Genomic DNA, 13,593 nt, shown 5'->3' with positions numbered 1-13,593 from the left:
TGAAGGCTTTCTCTCAAACTCTCCAGAATCTCTGTGTAACACCTGAGATCTGCTTGGTTAACCCACCTCTTGGCTATCCACCTGCTTATACAGCTTCTCCCTGTCTGTCATTTGATCCATCCAGAGACTGCAGGAACAAGGAAGCTGGGAGCTTTTAATTTCCCCACCCCTAGAGACAGATGTACAGTTAGTCACATCAGCAATGTTGGACCCTATGCCTTGATATTTTATTAGTCTTGGGGCACCAGCTAAGACTCCATATTAAGCCTATACTTCCCAAATGAGCAGAAAGGTAAAAGGATGCATACCCATTTTATAGACAGACAGTCCGGGACAGTAAAGTCCAATTACTTTCCATTCCATCTTTTTTTAAAAAAAAATGGCCCAAAGCTTTTCTCTTAAAATGCCCCACCAGCTTATTTGCAATATTACACTTCAAAAGAAAGAAATACAGAAAATAAGAGGAACATTATAGGCTAGCCTGGTTTAGGAAAGAAGAACCAACATTTTTGACTTCTGGGGAGTTCTTTTCTTTTTTCTTTTCTTTTCTAGCCTTTATTGGTGTAAGAGTTGAATCTGTGAATCAGCCGCTAGCATGGAAATGATTTCCAGGAGATAATTGGCTTGCGCTGGTAACATGTCAAGCAAAATATTTGTTAACCTTGCTTTCTGCCAAATCTGTGTGCTCATATGAAAGAACAAATAGTGATCGACTAGCTACGCAGGCCGCAAGCAGTTCAGTCAAATAAATAAAGAAGCTGATTTGGGTTCCCTGTCATAATTTGCCTGCAATTTTGCTTTCTGTCCACATTGCAGTTGTGGAATGCGCTGACTGGCAAGCGTGTAGCAACATTAACAGGCCACGATGATGAAGTATTAGACGTTTGCTTTGATTACACTGGCCAGCGTATTGCAACTGCCTCAGCTGATGGTAGGTGAAATTGATTTTTTTATTAAAATGTCTTCATCCCGTGAAAGCTGATTTGAAGAGCATCTCTTGAGGGGTAACATGGAAACTCCCAGTAGCTCCTTCTGTGCATCGTGGATGATTGAAGAACTCTGGTGAGGTGAATGCATGTTCTGGAAACTGGCTAAGTTTTCTAACACAGCCAATTTTGTGGAAAACCTCCATAATAGCGCCAAGGAACAATTATATCCATATAGTGAGCCATTTTTTTATGTGTTATGTGTTGTGCTCTTTGGCAGCTTTCTCACAGGGCTGTGATATTTAACTCTGCCCCAACCTATCTCATATATCTGATCAGTCTAACGAGTCTATAATCTATCGAACCATTTCCGTATGAGTGCCGCCTTCTCATAAGGACCATGCAATCTTAACCTGAGTATGCATGGCAACAGTAAGTACTCCCACATAGGGATGGGGACAAATTCAATTCAGTTTACATTTGAAGGCAAACCCACCTAATACAAGAATGTAAACACAACCATCTTTCAAAATTTGAACCCCAAATTTTGCAATGCAGCTGTCCAGCCAAAAATGCTTATACTAAAGTGTATATATATAAACATATCTTGTTGAAAACAATATTACGTTTTATTAGTGAATATATTTTTGCATTAGGGGAAGTTGAATTTTGTATTAGGGGAAGTTGTATACAAAAATGTGTATATTAGGATATATTTGAAAAGGCTGATGAATTTTCATGAGAACTTTTTAAAAAAATCTGCCAACTGATACTGAAACGTTGAGAACTGTACTTAAGATTTGAAAAATGAGAAACTTAAGGGAAACCAAAATTGACAGATTCACCTATCCCTACTCCTAAATCAGTGGGCTTTGAGTTGCAGCCAGTCATTTCTAACATTTGCCTTCTCTGGTTCCTGATAAAATAGCAGATGTATTTAAGCACAACAGGTAAATGCCTATACTAAACGCACGATTGTTTGTTTGTTTTCTATTAAGGATCAGCAAGAGTTTATGACGCAGAAACAAAAAAATGTATATCAAAACTTGAAGGCCACGGAGGAGAAATTTCAAAGGTAACTGTTGTTTTATTTCTCTGTACTGCTGAACCGAGTAGAATGTTGTTCTAAATTACAGTTAGCTTTGGCCATTTTGCTTGTTTGTATGTTCTCGGTGCTTGAGTATGGACCAGGAAAGCAACTTCTCCCCCTTGCTGTTTTTTATAGTGTTTTATCCCTTTATGTCTCCAGTGTGTTAGGAAAGTACAGAGGTTAGTATTCTTTTATAAAAGCTGCCAATTGAAAAACATTCTTGTAGTTTGGCGGAACAATCCTGCAAGTACATACCACTGACCTGTGGGACTTACTCCTGAATAATTGGAGGTGGGATGTCAGCCTTTGAGATTTATGTGAGATTTTTGAGGGCATTCAGGTTATCTATTAACTTGAATAGAAAGATTTTTTGGTGAAATTGGGCAATACTCTACTGCCATCCTCCTTTCCTATAATTTTAAGTACAGTAACATTAAACAAGATTGTATCTCTGTGTTGGGCTTTTCCAGCTGCAATATTTAGTGTGGTTTTTCATGCATGTTTCATATGGTAATGTTCGCATGATAAGAAAGCTACAGTCTAAACTACACCTCTCTTACATCCTTGGATGACGCACCTTTATAGTAACAAGAAGCAGCAGAATGTAGGCCTACTTTTAATAGTGTTATAAAAAGGGAATTTGGGCAGCATAGGAAGGTCAACTTTTAAATTATCCTATATAATAATGTCCAAGTTGTCCCTGCGTCCAGTTGTCCCGTGTGTCCCTGGGGTACTGCGCATGGGCCCCAGGGACACAGGGATTGGACGGAGAGACAACAGCCAACCGCCGCTCCGCCAACCGCCGCTCCGAAGCCCAGTCTCATGCTGGAGGCGGCGGGGGAAAGAAGCGCTCCCCCGGCAGCCTTGCCGCGCACCGCCGGCATGGGACGGCGCTTCCTCGGCGAACACAAGCAGGCAGACAGCCCGCCTGCTTGCTTCCCCGAGGAAGCCGAAGCGGCAGCGGGCGCTGAGGGAAGCCGGCTTTGGCTTGGCGGCGGCAGGAAGAAGGGGAGGAATTCCTCCCCTTTTTCCCGCCGCCGCCAAGCCAGTCCCCGAGCCGAAGTGCGGCGCGGCGGGGGCTTTTCGCCGTTTGCCTTCCCGGAGCGAAGGGGGAGGCAAACAGCGAAAAGCACCCGCCGCGCCGCACTTCGGCTCGGGGACTGGCTTGGCGTGCGCGGCGAGGTGGCGGGGGGGGAGGAGAAGCGCTCCTCCCCCCCGCCGCCTCGGCACGCAGCGCCGACATGGGACGGGGCTTCGGAGACCTTCTCCGAAGCCCCGTCTCATGCGGGGTGTGCGCTGTGAGGCGGCGGGGGGGAGAAGCGCTCCTCCCCCCCGCCGCCTCACCACGCAGCGCCGACATGGGACGGGGCTTCGGAGACCTTCTCCGAAGCCCCGTCTCATGCGGGAGGTGCCCGGCGAGGCGGCGGGGGGGGGGGGAGAGAAGCGCTCCTCCCCCCCGCCGCCTCGGCACGCAGCGCCGGCATGGGACGGAGTTTCGGAGAAGGTCTCCGAAGCCCCGTCTCATGCGGGAGGTGCGCGGCGGGGGGGGGGCGGGAGAAGTGCTTCTCTCCCCCCCGCCGCCTCGCCGCGCACCTCCCGCATGAGACGGGGCTTCGGAGACCTCCGAAGCTCCGTCCCATGCCGGCGCTGCACGACAGCAGCATTCTAGCGCCCGTTTTTAAACGGGCTGAATTCCACTAGTCTATATTATATATGCTGAACATAATCTTTCCTCAGGCCAGTTTAACCTTGAAGGTAAAAATAAAATAAAATTGAGAATATTCACATAAATGTATATATATATGTTAGAGACAGAGGCTTAGGTTGTTCTTAAATCCATACTGCATGAGCAAGACGAAGGCAGCCCATACATGTTTCCTGATTTATGGCAGTGTTGTTGGCTAGATACTTTGTTTTGTCATTTAATTTTTGGAGAGCAGTGACAGGTTCAGTATCTGTTTGGATGATTAAAGGAAATATTAGTGTCTGTGTGATGAAATTTGGCAGCACTGTGATATGATGAATCTAATATAGCAAGGATAAAATTATATTTGCAGATGAACATTTCCAATTTCTTGTTTAGGTCCAAAGCTTAAAGAGTAGTAGCAATTATAATTATTTTACATAAAATAAATAAGCATTGTAGAAGAATTGCTACTGATGCTATAACTTTTTTTAAAGCAGGAAGCTATTCAAACAGAATACAAAATGGTTTCCTTGGAAGGTTTTGGGTTTTTTCCCCTTCCTTCTTTTTAAAGTTATTTTTATGAGTTTCCTAAGGAAATAACATCCCACAATTTTATATGTACAGTACTTCATTAATGTTTCCCATTTGCTGTGCACATATGAAATGACAAATGTCATGATGCAGCTATCAGATGTGTCCCTAAGTTGAGAGGCAGCAATAGGTAAAGGTTAAAGGGCTGCTCTCAAGAATCGGTTTACGTGGCTCATGAATGTGCACTAAAGAGATGCACTAAGGCCTTTGGAGGCCTGCAAGGAGCCTCCAGAGCAACACTTAGGCTTAAACTGACCTATTTGGTAAAGGAGAGAAAAGGGCAGAAATTATTGAATAAAGGTGCAGGTGGATGAGAAAGAATTTTAATTTTTTGGAATGTTAATTTCAGACATGAGGCTAGTCACTAACTTAATATTAACGTCACAATTATATTTGGCTACTGAACTCCTCATTGCATATGCGACTAGTTAACTGTAATTCATTATTCTCTCCGTTGCTCACCTGGTGCCTTCACTGCATATCTTTAGGCTCCAAGCAAAAATGTTTCTCTATAACCAGACCTTTGGCTGAATATTAAATGTGTTTGTGGGAGGGGGGGGCTATTGGTTTGTTTTTGTTTCTGTTTTTATCATGTATTTTGTGTTTTCATCTAGTATTTTTGTGTTGTGAACTGTCCTGTGATTTTCAGATACAAATTTGACAAATAAATCCTAAATAATCCCAGAATTATTATCTTGAGGTGGCATTTCCTTCCTACCTGAGCAAGCTCCTTGATTACTGCCTTGGATCACTTTAAGTCATTGTGCTGGCTTGTGGAACTGATAATAACAATAGCAATTCTGCTATTGTTTCCTTGGGAATGTTTCATAAGTTACTATTTAGTTCTCAGAAATGGAATCCCAAATATAATATAGGGTACAGCACGTGTTATGATTTTTGAAAGGCTCGTGTTTAACATTAAAACCACAATTTATTCACAGAAGCCACCCATGATCGAGCCACTTTGGGAATATTTGTCAACTTGGAATCAATCCCAAATTTCACAAGATAATGTGTGACATGCCCTTGTTTTAAGATGAAAGGCAGGAAAGCTCCTGGCTTTGGAGGGTTTTTTTCTTGATCAGCCCACTCCAGCCTATGAATCTACCCCTGTAGATAGAAACTGGAAGACAAAATATATTCAGGGGCTGTTGTCCCAGACACTGCAAACCTGTGTGAACCATGGTGGACAAGCTTTAAGATAAGTAATGCCACTTCCTTGCCTCTTTAAAAATAATAATTCTTGTTTCTTTGTTTTTAAAAGATTTGTTTCAATCCTCAAGGCAGTCGCATTCTTACAGCCAGCTCAGATAAGACAGCTCGGCTTTGGGACCCTCAGACAGGACAATGCATTCAAATACTAGAAGGCCACACTGATGAAATATTTTCGTGTGCTTTCAATTACAAGGGCAATATAATCATTACAGGTAACTAACAGCTATATTGAAAATTGTCCTACGTGTTTACACCAAAGTGATGTCAAATAAGGACAGTTTCCTGGCTTCTGTTGTCATACCTCATCACGTCCAATTCCGTTGAAAACCTGGATCAAATATCTGTTTCTGTGGCATATTGCTTTTCCACACTAGTTGAATTGTTTCAAAACGGGGTGCTGGCCTAGAGAAGTTGGGTTAAGTAAGTAGGGTGGGGTGGGGGAAACAGGGCAGCCATTGAACAACAAGTTTCAACAAATAGATATGGCTCCACTCTTTAAACTTTTCAGTGGGATGATGCATTAAGGCAACCTGCAAATTTGAACAGCTAAATACATTTTCCTGTGCTATATACGTTTTATTTGCTAGTATCTCATTGATTCCGGTGGTGGTTTCCTCTTTCTTCATTGGAGATGTTTTTACAACATTGAAGAGGAATGGGGTCATAGCAGCATTACTAAGGCAATTGTAATCCTAGAGCCAAATTTAAGACACCTTTTCTACAGCATTTCAACACAACTAGTTTAGAATTTGTACAAGAGTTAGGTTGGCAATTCTTAGATGGTAGCCTCAGATTCACTGGAAGATACTGATCTGTGTTGGCACCTTTTTTCCTGATAGAAGCTCTATGCCTTTAGCAACAACATTGCAGACAAATATTCATGGGCTGCACAGAGATTTAGTGATGAGAAAAGGTGCACCCTTTGAATGTATGCCTGTTGGGTTCCTGTTAAAAGCCCAGAACATATGAAACTGCCTTATGCTCCATAGTTCTGTCTTTTCTGAAACTAAGTGCCTCTCCAAGATCTCAAGCATGGAAATTTCTCAGCCTTCCTACCTTTGATTTTTTTTTAAATCTAGAGATATTTGGGCTTCAACTCGGGACATTCTATATACAAAGCATGTGTTCTATTACTGTGCAGTTGGCTCATTCTTTCGAAAGAGAGTAGTTTGCAAAGTGTCGTTTGCTAAACTGTTAATTCAGGGGTCCCCAGACTTTCTGCGCGGCGGGCCGGTGCCCGCCGCGCCGACCGCGCGGTGGGCCGGAGGGCAGGGGAGTGCGCGCGCAGCGGGCCGGAGGGCGGGGGAGTGCGTTCCCGTGCGCATGCGCACACGCACACGGGCGGGGGAAAAATCGCCAAAAATCGCTTGTGCGCATGCGTATGGGCCTCCCCCGACCCGGAAGTGCACCAGAAATGACCTCTTCCGGGTCGGGAGAGGCCCATACGCATGCGCACAAAGGATTTTCGGCGATTTTTTGCCGATCTTTTAGATCGTCGCTGCGCCGCGCGCCGTGAGAGCGGGCGGCGGCAGCGGGCGGCGGGAGTCGTCGCGGGCCGGATTGGAAGGCCGATTGGGCCGCATCCGGCCCGGGGGCCGTAGTTTGGGGACCCCTGTGTTAATTCATTCAAATGCGTCAGAGTTGGAAGACAAGATTGCCAATGAATTTGAGAGCGAGGGATGTATTTGAAATGTCTCCTGCCCCAGGAAGCTGTAGTTTTATATTATAGATATATGAATGACATTTGAAATGTTACTTTTCTTTCTAGGTAGCAAGGATAATACATGTAGGATATGGCGCTAATTGAGGACAATCTCTGACCTGACTTCCCAGCGACTTTTGTATGAGGAGCTTCTTATTATACAGGCAATAACTACTAAGCCCTTCAAAAACCTGTTTTCTGTTTTTGCCTTTTAAAAAATGTTACTGAAGTAGACTTATTTCCTGGACTCATGAAATTAGCAATGTTAGCTAGTTATGTGATAGGTTCCACTCTAATAGCATTGATATATGTGTTAGTGACTTAGTTGTGACAAGTGGCATTGTTTTCTTTGTAATGGTTTTTAGGCCAGTTGGGTGGGGGAAGTGGGGGGGGCGGGCGGGGGGAGAAGCACCGTGATCTTCTTAGCAATGCATTGCATTACTTGAATGCCTCTCACATTTGGTTGGATAAGTTTTACTATGCTGAATTTTTATTTAATAAAAATATTTAAAACACTATGGAAGTTCAGCTCTTTATGTAGTATTGACAGTTGAGCATATATTAAAACTGTCTATTCAAGTATTGTCTGAAACCTCTGGAGAAAGTGCGTATTAAAACTTTAAAAATAAATAAAAAATCTGCCATATAGCTCTATATTTACTCATCAATTAAAAAAAGCAAACTTATTACATATTGGATTTTTAGTCTCTTCCAACCTGAAGACTTAGAGCAGGCATCCCCAAACTTTGGCCCTCCAGATGTTTTGGACTACAATTCCCATCTTCCCTGACCACTGGTCCTGTTAGCTAGGGATCATGGGAGTTGTAGGCCAAAACATCTGGAGGGCTGCAGTTTGGGGATGCCTGCCTTAGAGTCACCAACAATATATTTAAAAACTGTATCTGAAATGCATTATTAAGCTTCAGCCTAAATCACTTAGTTCCTAAACTTCAGGCCACACACTACGAAGCAGCATAATGGATGTTGGGTATGCACCAAACATTTGGCAAATGTTTTTCTCAGCTGCTACAAAGGGTGCTTCACTTTTAACCTTTTCCTTTGTGCTATATGAATAAAATATTATATATTATCTAGGTTCTGGAGTGCAAAACACTGCATGGGTTTTCTAGCATTTAGCTTGGGAGTGGTATTATTGTGTCAAGTTGCAAAAGTCCTACCCCTCCCTTGTGAACTGAGTGCCCAATCTCAGAGAAGCCTGGCTCATGTGATCTGCCACTTTGAGCAGAAATAATTACATGAATTGGGCCTCAATAAGAGGTCTGTCTGATCCACACTGGAGAAGCAGCTTGCACCATAGAGGAGAGGGGCTCACACTTTTTTAATCAAGCCTTTGCGAATGTATGAACCATGATTTGTTGATGATTAGTTCACAGCTTTTCATCCTGTCATTTCACATCCATTTCCTTTTTTTTCTCCAATCATGTTTGTCCTCTTAATTGCAGTAAGTGATTAAAGTAAGTTGTCTCAGCATGTGTGTGTATACCTGAATATCCTGATGCTGCTTTGGTACTGGCATGAAATGTTTTTGAATTTTTTAGTGTCCCCAGTATGAGAGCCTATTTGCTGTGTTGCCCTGAAAATGTCAACTGAACTGAAATATAATCTAGCTAGCCTGACTTCTCTGTTCAGCTTTATCCTAAGGAGTCTCTGATATTATGCATGGTTTACCTCCCATGAAGGTTGCAGAAGTGCTAGGTGTGATCTGCTATGAAGCAAAGCACTGGTATTTGCTACAGAGCAATGCACAATACCTTTAGGCTCTGGAAAGTGTAGCTTTGTTTTTCAGAAATATGCAGATACTTTTCCTGAGAAAGAAAACTTTTGTTGCAGACTTCACAATATTTTGAAGCTATTGGCATTTACAGTATTTAAGTCCCCCTATTGGAGGCGAGGTAACCTTTAACTCAAGAGTTACATTGCTAGAGCCTCAGGCATGAGTTTTGGTGAACCCACTTTTTGACAATTCTCTTCTGATCCAGCTCTACTTGCACTTTGTTACGTGCACCTGTTATTCTGGATCAGAAATGTTACCTCCTCTAACTCAGATGGACTAGATCAGCATTGTGAGGTGCAGCTGCATTAGCAGAGATGGCTTAAAATGTCAATACCTTAAAGAGGTCCATAAAGTGTAGTCCACCAACAACTTACTATGGGGTGTTTAATAACTTTGAGTTTGCTGCCCCACATAAAACAGGCTTATGAAACCCCTAATGCAGGAGTTCAGAAGTCACTGAACTAAGTCTCCCATCAGTGCCAGCCAGTATGGCTAGTGGTCATGCAAGTTGCAGTACAATAACACCTAAGGGCTACAAATTAGCCTCCCCTGAGTAAGCTGCTATGTTTGGTGGGCCTGTTGAGACACAAGCTGTGCAGTTTTGATCTAGAATTATATGGATTTAATTTTATATAAAAATTAATTGATATTTCACTATTCTTTTAAAAAAGAAAAAACTTCAAATGCTCCCTGCTTCCTTCTTTAAAAGCTTGTTTGTCTATCCATTTAAGATTAAAACTCCAAGAGCAGTTCAGTATTTCTTTGGCGTCCAATTCAGATGAAGGCACACATCAGAAGTATTCTTTTGGGATACATTTTTGAGCCTACTTTTCTTCCTATTTGATCCATACATTAAGAATTCTGGTCTCATAGCCTGCTCCTGCTAAATGTTGAGATATTTGTGCTTTGGATTATGTACTTTTACAGGCCTTCCGTCAATCTTCAAGCTACAGGTGACCAGCTGCTTTGAAAACAGAAGCCTTTAGGGTATGTTGGCATTCCAATGCCATGTACTCCCTTCAGCTTGTACTGAATGCATTTCACAGCAATTCAGAACTTTTGTAAAATACCTTTTTGTCTGATGTCACACACTGATCCTTTTTCTTGCTGAGCTGCTATATGAAAATACTTTATGTCCTCTCTACTGTGTAGAAAGGCTAATTCAAAATTAGGTTTTACAAAGGCAAAGAGGACACAGACTGTTAACATAAATTTATTTCAAGTCAGGCTGCAGTACTAAAAAGTAGCATACAGAAAGGAATTGCATCACACTTTCACATGTTAGCTATGTTGTTTGTGCTTGTAAACATTTATTCTACCACCGCAAAACGTCTGTGTAACACACAACTAACCGGAATTGGTCTAAAAATAAACAACCTTTCCAACAGTATAATTTCAATCTATAATGCTCCATACCTTTATTACTGTTTTCTAAGAGGTCCTGAGTGCACACTGGTCTTGAGAAGCTTTTTGGGTTGTGGCACATCTCCAGAGTGGACCCAGGTGCTGTTCAGCCAAAGCTAGTACTTGCAGTATAAATTGGCCTTTCTATTATTAACCACGACCTTTACTCCTCTACATGTATTGTGGAGTAATAGTCAGCAAAGTTGCTTGAACACTTAGATTAATATGCTGGCAAATGTCACCTTTGCGAAAGAACAGGCATGTGTGGAAGTGGATTTAACAGAAGCAATGGTGACAATTATGGCTCTTAATAATTTTATTTTAAAGTACTGCAAAAATAGTGTAAAAAGATAAATTACTTTCGGACACATTACAGAAGCATACACTATCTTAATGAAAATAAGAGATGTCTTTCATAGTCTTCAGGAACATACAGGCAGAATCTGTATATGGCCAAACGATTGAAATTCTGTTTTTCAAAAAAGCAAATGACAGAATTGCTGCTTTGCGAAGATGCTAGTAAAGGATATTGACAATTTGGAATAGAGATATTTGGTGGGTAATGAGCTGAAGATTTTTATTGCAACACAGTTCCCTTTCCTGACTTTAAATTAAAAGCAGTCTTTTTGGCCAAAGCCAAAGAATGTTTTAAGTATGGGTGCAAAAACTACTAGTTATTTGAAAATCAGGGTATTGGGGATATACACTGACAATCAGACAAGTTTTTATGCAGTAAAAAGATCACAGGCACCCCAAACATTTAACTTCATTCAAATTTTGGTTTTAAAGTGTTGATAATCACATGATTCTATCAGTATAAAAAGAATAATGAAAAAGGAGAAACTTGTTCTCAGAAGTGCCATCTAATACAGTTCATCACAGGTCAGTATATTTTGGAGCCCAGGTTCCTTCAGAACCAATCTTAAAACTTTCACATTATGTAGAATAGTTGAGGCAGTTTCAACAAATATTCCTGCCTAATAGGCACCCCTTTTTCCTTGCTTTGGTGTTTCCCCCTTTAGGATAAAAAGCTTTCACAGTCACATCCTTTCTATGAAGGTACAGTCTATGAGGCTGGCCTAAGCTAAACCAATTTGAGTGCAGCAGTTAAGACTAAATGATTGTAAATCATGAGCACATACTTGGAGTAAGGCTTGTTGAACTCAGTGGGACTTAGCATCTGAATAAATCTGCATAGCATCAATTTGTAAAATTTGAGTAGCAAAGTTGAATTCCTTTAAAAGCAACTGTTCATTCGCAGATTGCAACGAACTTTACAAAGGATGTGAATCACCATTTCAGGTGAAAGAAAGGGGAGGCTTAGAAATGCCAATACCTGCCCACAGTCTCACAGCGAGTTGCTAGTAAAGCTGTGTGTGGGACTCAAATCTGTTAATGAGCAGCCCAATATTAGCAGTACATTGGAGCACAGAGCCTCTGAAAACTGCAGGGAAAGAACACAACACGATCAGGAGTTTTAAAGACCTGCATGAAAACCTGCCAACCTGAATTTTGTTTCTTTCAGCAGAACATATACGCCTGCCGAATGGCTAACAGCTTTTTAAAAAGGAATTTCAACAGCTTGCGAATGTCGCTTCTTTGTGACACAGTTCAAGAGCTCAGGCTCCTCTTTCTGTTCCTCTGGAGTAATTTGAAAACATAATTACACAGAATTCATTGAGAGGCATATCCTCCTACGTATTCGTTTGCCTGGCATTCTGCAAACCGCTAGTGTAGTCAAACGACAAATACTAACCTCTCTCTCTCTCTTTTAAAAATGCCTTTGTTACTGTGTGATTTCATTGTCAGTCAATACACATAGCTGACAAAAATGTATGTATGTTTGATTACGGGAAACAGATGTTGTTTTTCCTCCAGTTTCCACAAATGTCAATTCAAAATGCGCACGCCCCTGTCGTCCTACAACAGTAGGTTCTCCAACGCAAGGTTCCCCATGTGATACAACTGTATACTCCGGGTCTTTCCTTTCCACCCACTACTTTCTTTCATGCGCACAGCTCTAAAACAGACCCATGGCAGAGTTTGTGCATTTCTGCTCAGTTCTATGTGCTGATGTTTTGAAAAAGAGGGCCACTCACAAATCACTGCCACTTAAAATGGATTAAAAATGAAAACAAGTGTAACAAGGTTTCTTATCCCAACTCAAGTAGCCAGTCAAACAGGCTCGGAGTCTGTTCTCTGCTTTCTTCATGGAGTTTGCAGAATTGTACCACGGCATGAAAGATATCGCCCACTTTCCAGGACTTCTCATGGACAAGCTGCACAACATCTAAAAACTGGAGGGGGGAAAAATAGTTTACTCATAAGAGTTGGTTTCATCCAATTAGGTTCTCTCCTTTTCACTGTAACTATATGAATCCAGGAGGGTTGGCTCACACACTGCTCTAATTGACTACAGAATCAAGTGAGGACTTGTGTGTGTGTGAATGGGTCAGCTTGGTTAGAGCATGTTGCTGATAATGCCAACCTTTCAGGTTCGCTCCCCGTATGGGACAGCTGCATATTCCTGCATTGCTGGGGGTTGGGCTAGATGGCAGGGTCCCTTCCAACTCTGTGATCATAGGCCAATCATGTTTGATCTTTCCTGTCACCTCCACAGCAAAACCTGTGACTGGAAGCAGTGACACACTCAGCTGTCAATCAAGTGACAAGCAAATAAGTAATGAGAAATCAATTGATATTTAAATGGTTGTATGAAGCGGTCCTGAGGAAAAAGCTTTGGTTTAAGAATAGGAGGCAGGCTATGCTTAAGGATTTACAATGCAAGTAGTAAATGCAGTGGTTTCTGCACAAAATGTTGCAGGGTGCACACCTGAACATGGGGGAACAGAGGGAATGAGGAGTCTCAAATAAGAGTTATTTTGTGCTCAGCCTCAAGTTGTCATGCTTCCCGAAGAAGGTGAAGGGGGAAGGGAGGCAGCCGATGTTATAAAAATTTACTCCTCAGGCTCATTGTGTTGCATCATTACATAAATTACATTACATGTAGCTAGCAGGACAATTTGCCATTTACATGTGGTCTTTTAAACTTAAGCACATATTTTAAAGATGTTCAACCAGGCTTGCTGCTTCCAAGGGCAAGCTTTTAGGCAGGATGTGTTTCATCACTTTCTGGGGTGTTTTAGCAATTGGTTAAAGTATTTACAGAGGCATATGGCAAAG

The 13,593-nt window shown here is 41.9% G+C and overlaps 2 protein-coding genes across 3 annotated transcripts in view; one reads left to right on the top strand and one right to left on the bottom strand.

The window, feature by feature from the left end:
* The window catches only part of DAW1 (dynein assembly factor with WD repeats 1), a 31,515-nt gene extending 23,929 nt beyond the window's left edge, over positions 1-7,586 (top strand). Inside the window, exons 10-13 of the mRNA XM_035133427.2 lie at positions 817-931; positions 1,925-2,001; positions 5,559-5,721; positions 7,278-7,586. Of these exons, the coding sequence (XP_034989318.1) occupies positions 817-931; positions 1,925-2,001; positions 5,559-5,721; positions 7,278-7,312 (390 nt within the window). The 3' untranslated portion in view covers positions 7,313-7,586. The remainder of the gene's footprint in view (positions 1-816; positions 932-1,924; positions 2,002-5,558; positions 5,722-7,277) is intronic.
* A 148-nt stretch (positions 7,587-7,734) lies between these two features.
* Positions 7,735-13,593, bottom strand: part of SPHKAP (SPHK1 interactor, AKAP domain containing) — an 81,484-nt gene continuing 75,625 nt past the window's right edge. For both annotated transcript variants that reach the window (XM_035133407.2, XM_060274525.1), the window contains exon 11: positions 7,735-12,707. In XM_035133407.2, coding sequence (XP_034989298.2) covers positions 12,564-12,707 — 144 coding nt within the window. In that variant the 3' untranslated portion in view covers positions 7,735-12,563. The remainder of the gene's footprint in view (positions 12,708-13,593) is intronic.

This window comes from Zootoca vivipara, chromosome 5 (genome assembly GCF_963506605.1).
Source record: "Zootoca vivipara chromosome 5, rZooViv1.1, whole genome shotgun sequence".
NCBI lineage: Eukaryota > Metazoa > Chordata > Lepidosauria > Squamata > Lacertidae > Zootoca > Zootoca vivipara.
The sequence above is the reverse complement of the archived record's forward strand: the minus strand, read 5'-3'. Positions and strand labels throughout refer to the sequence as shown.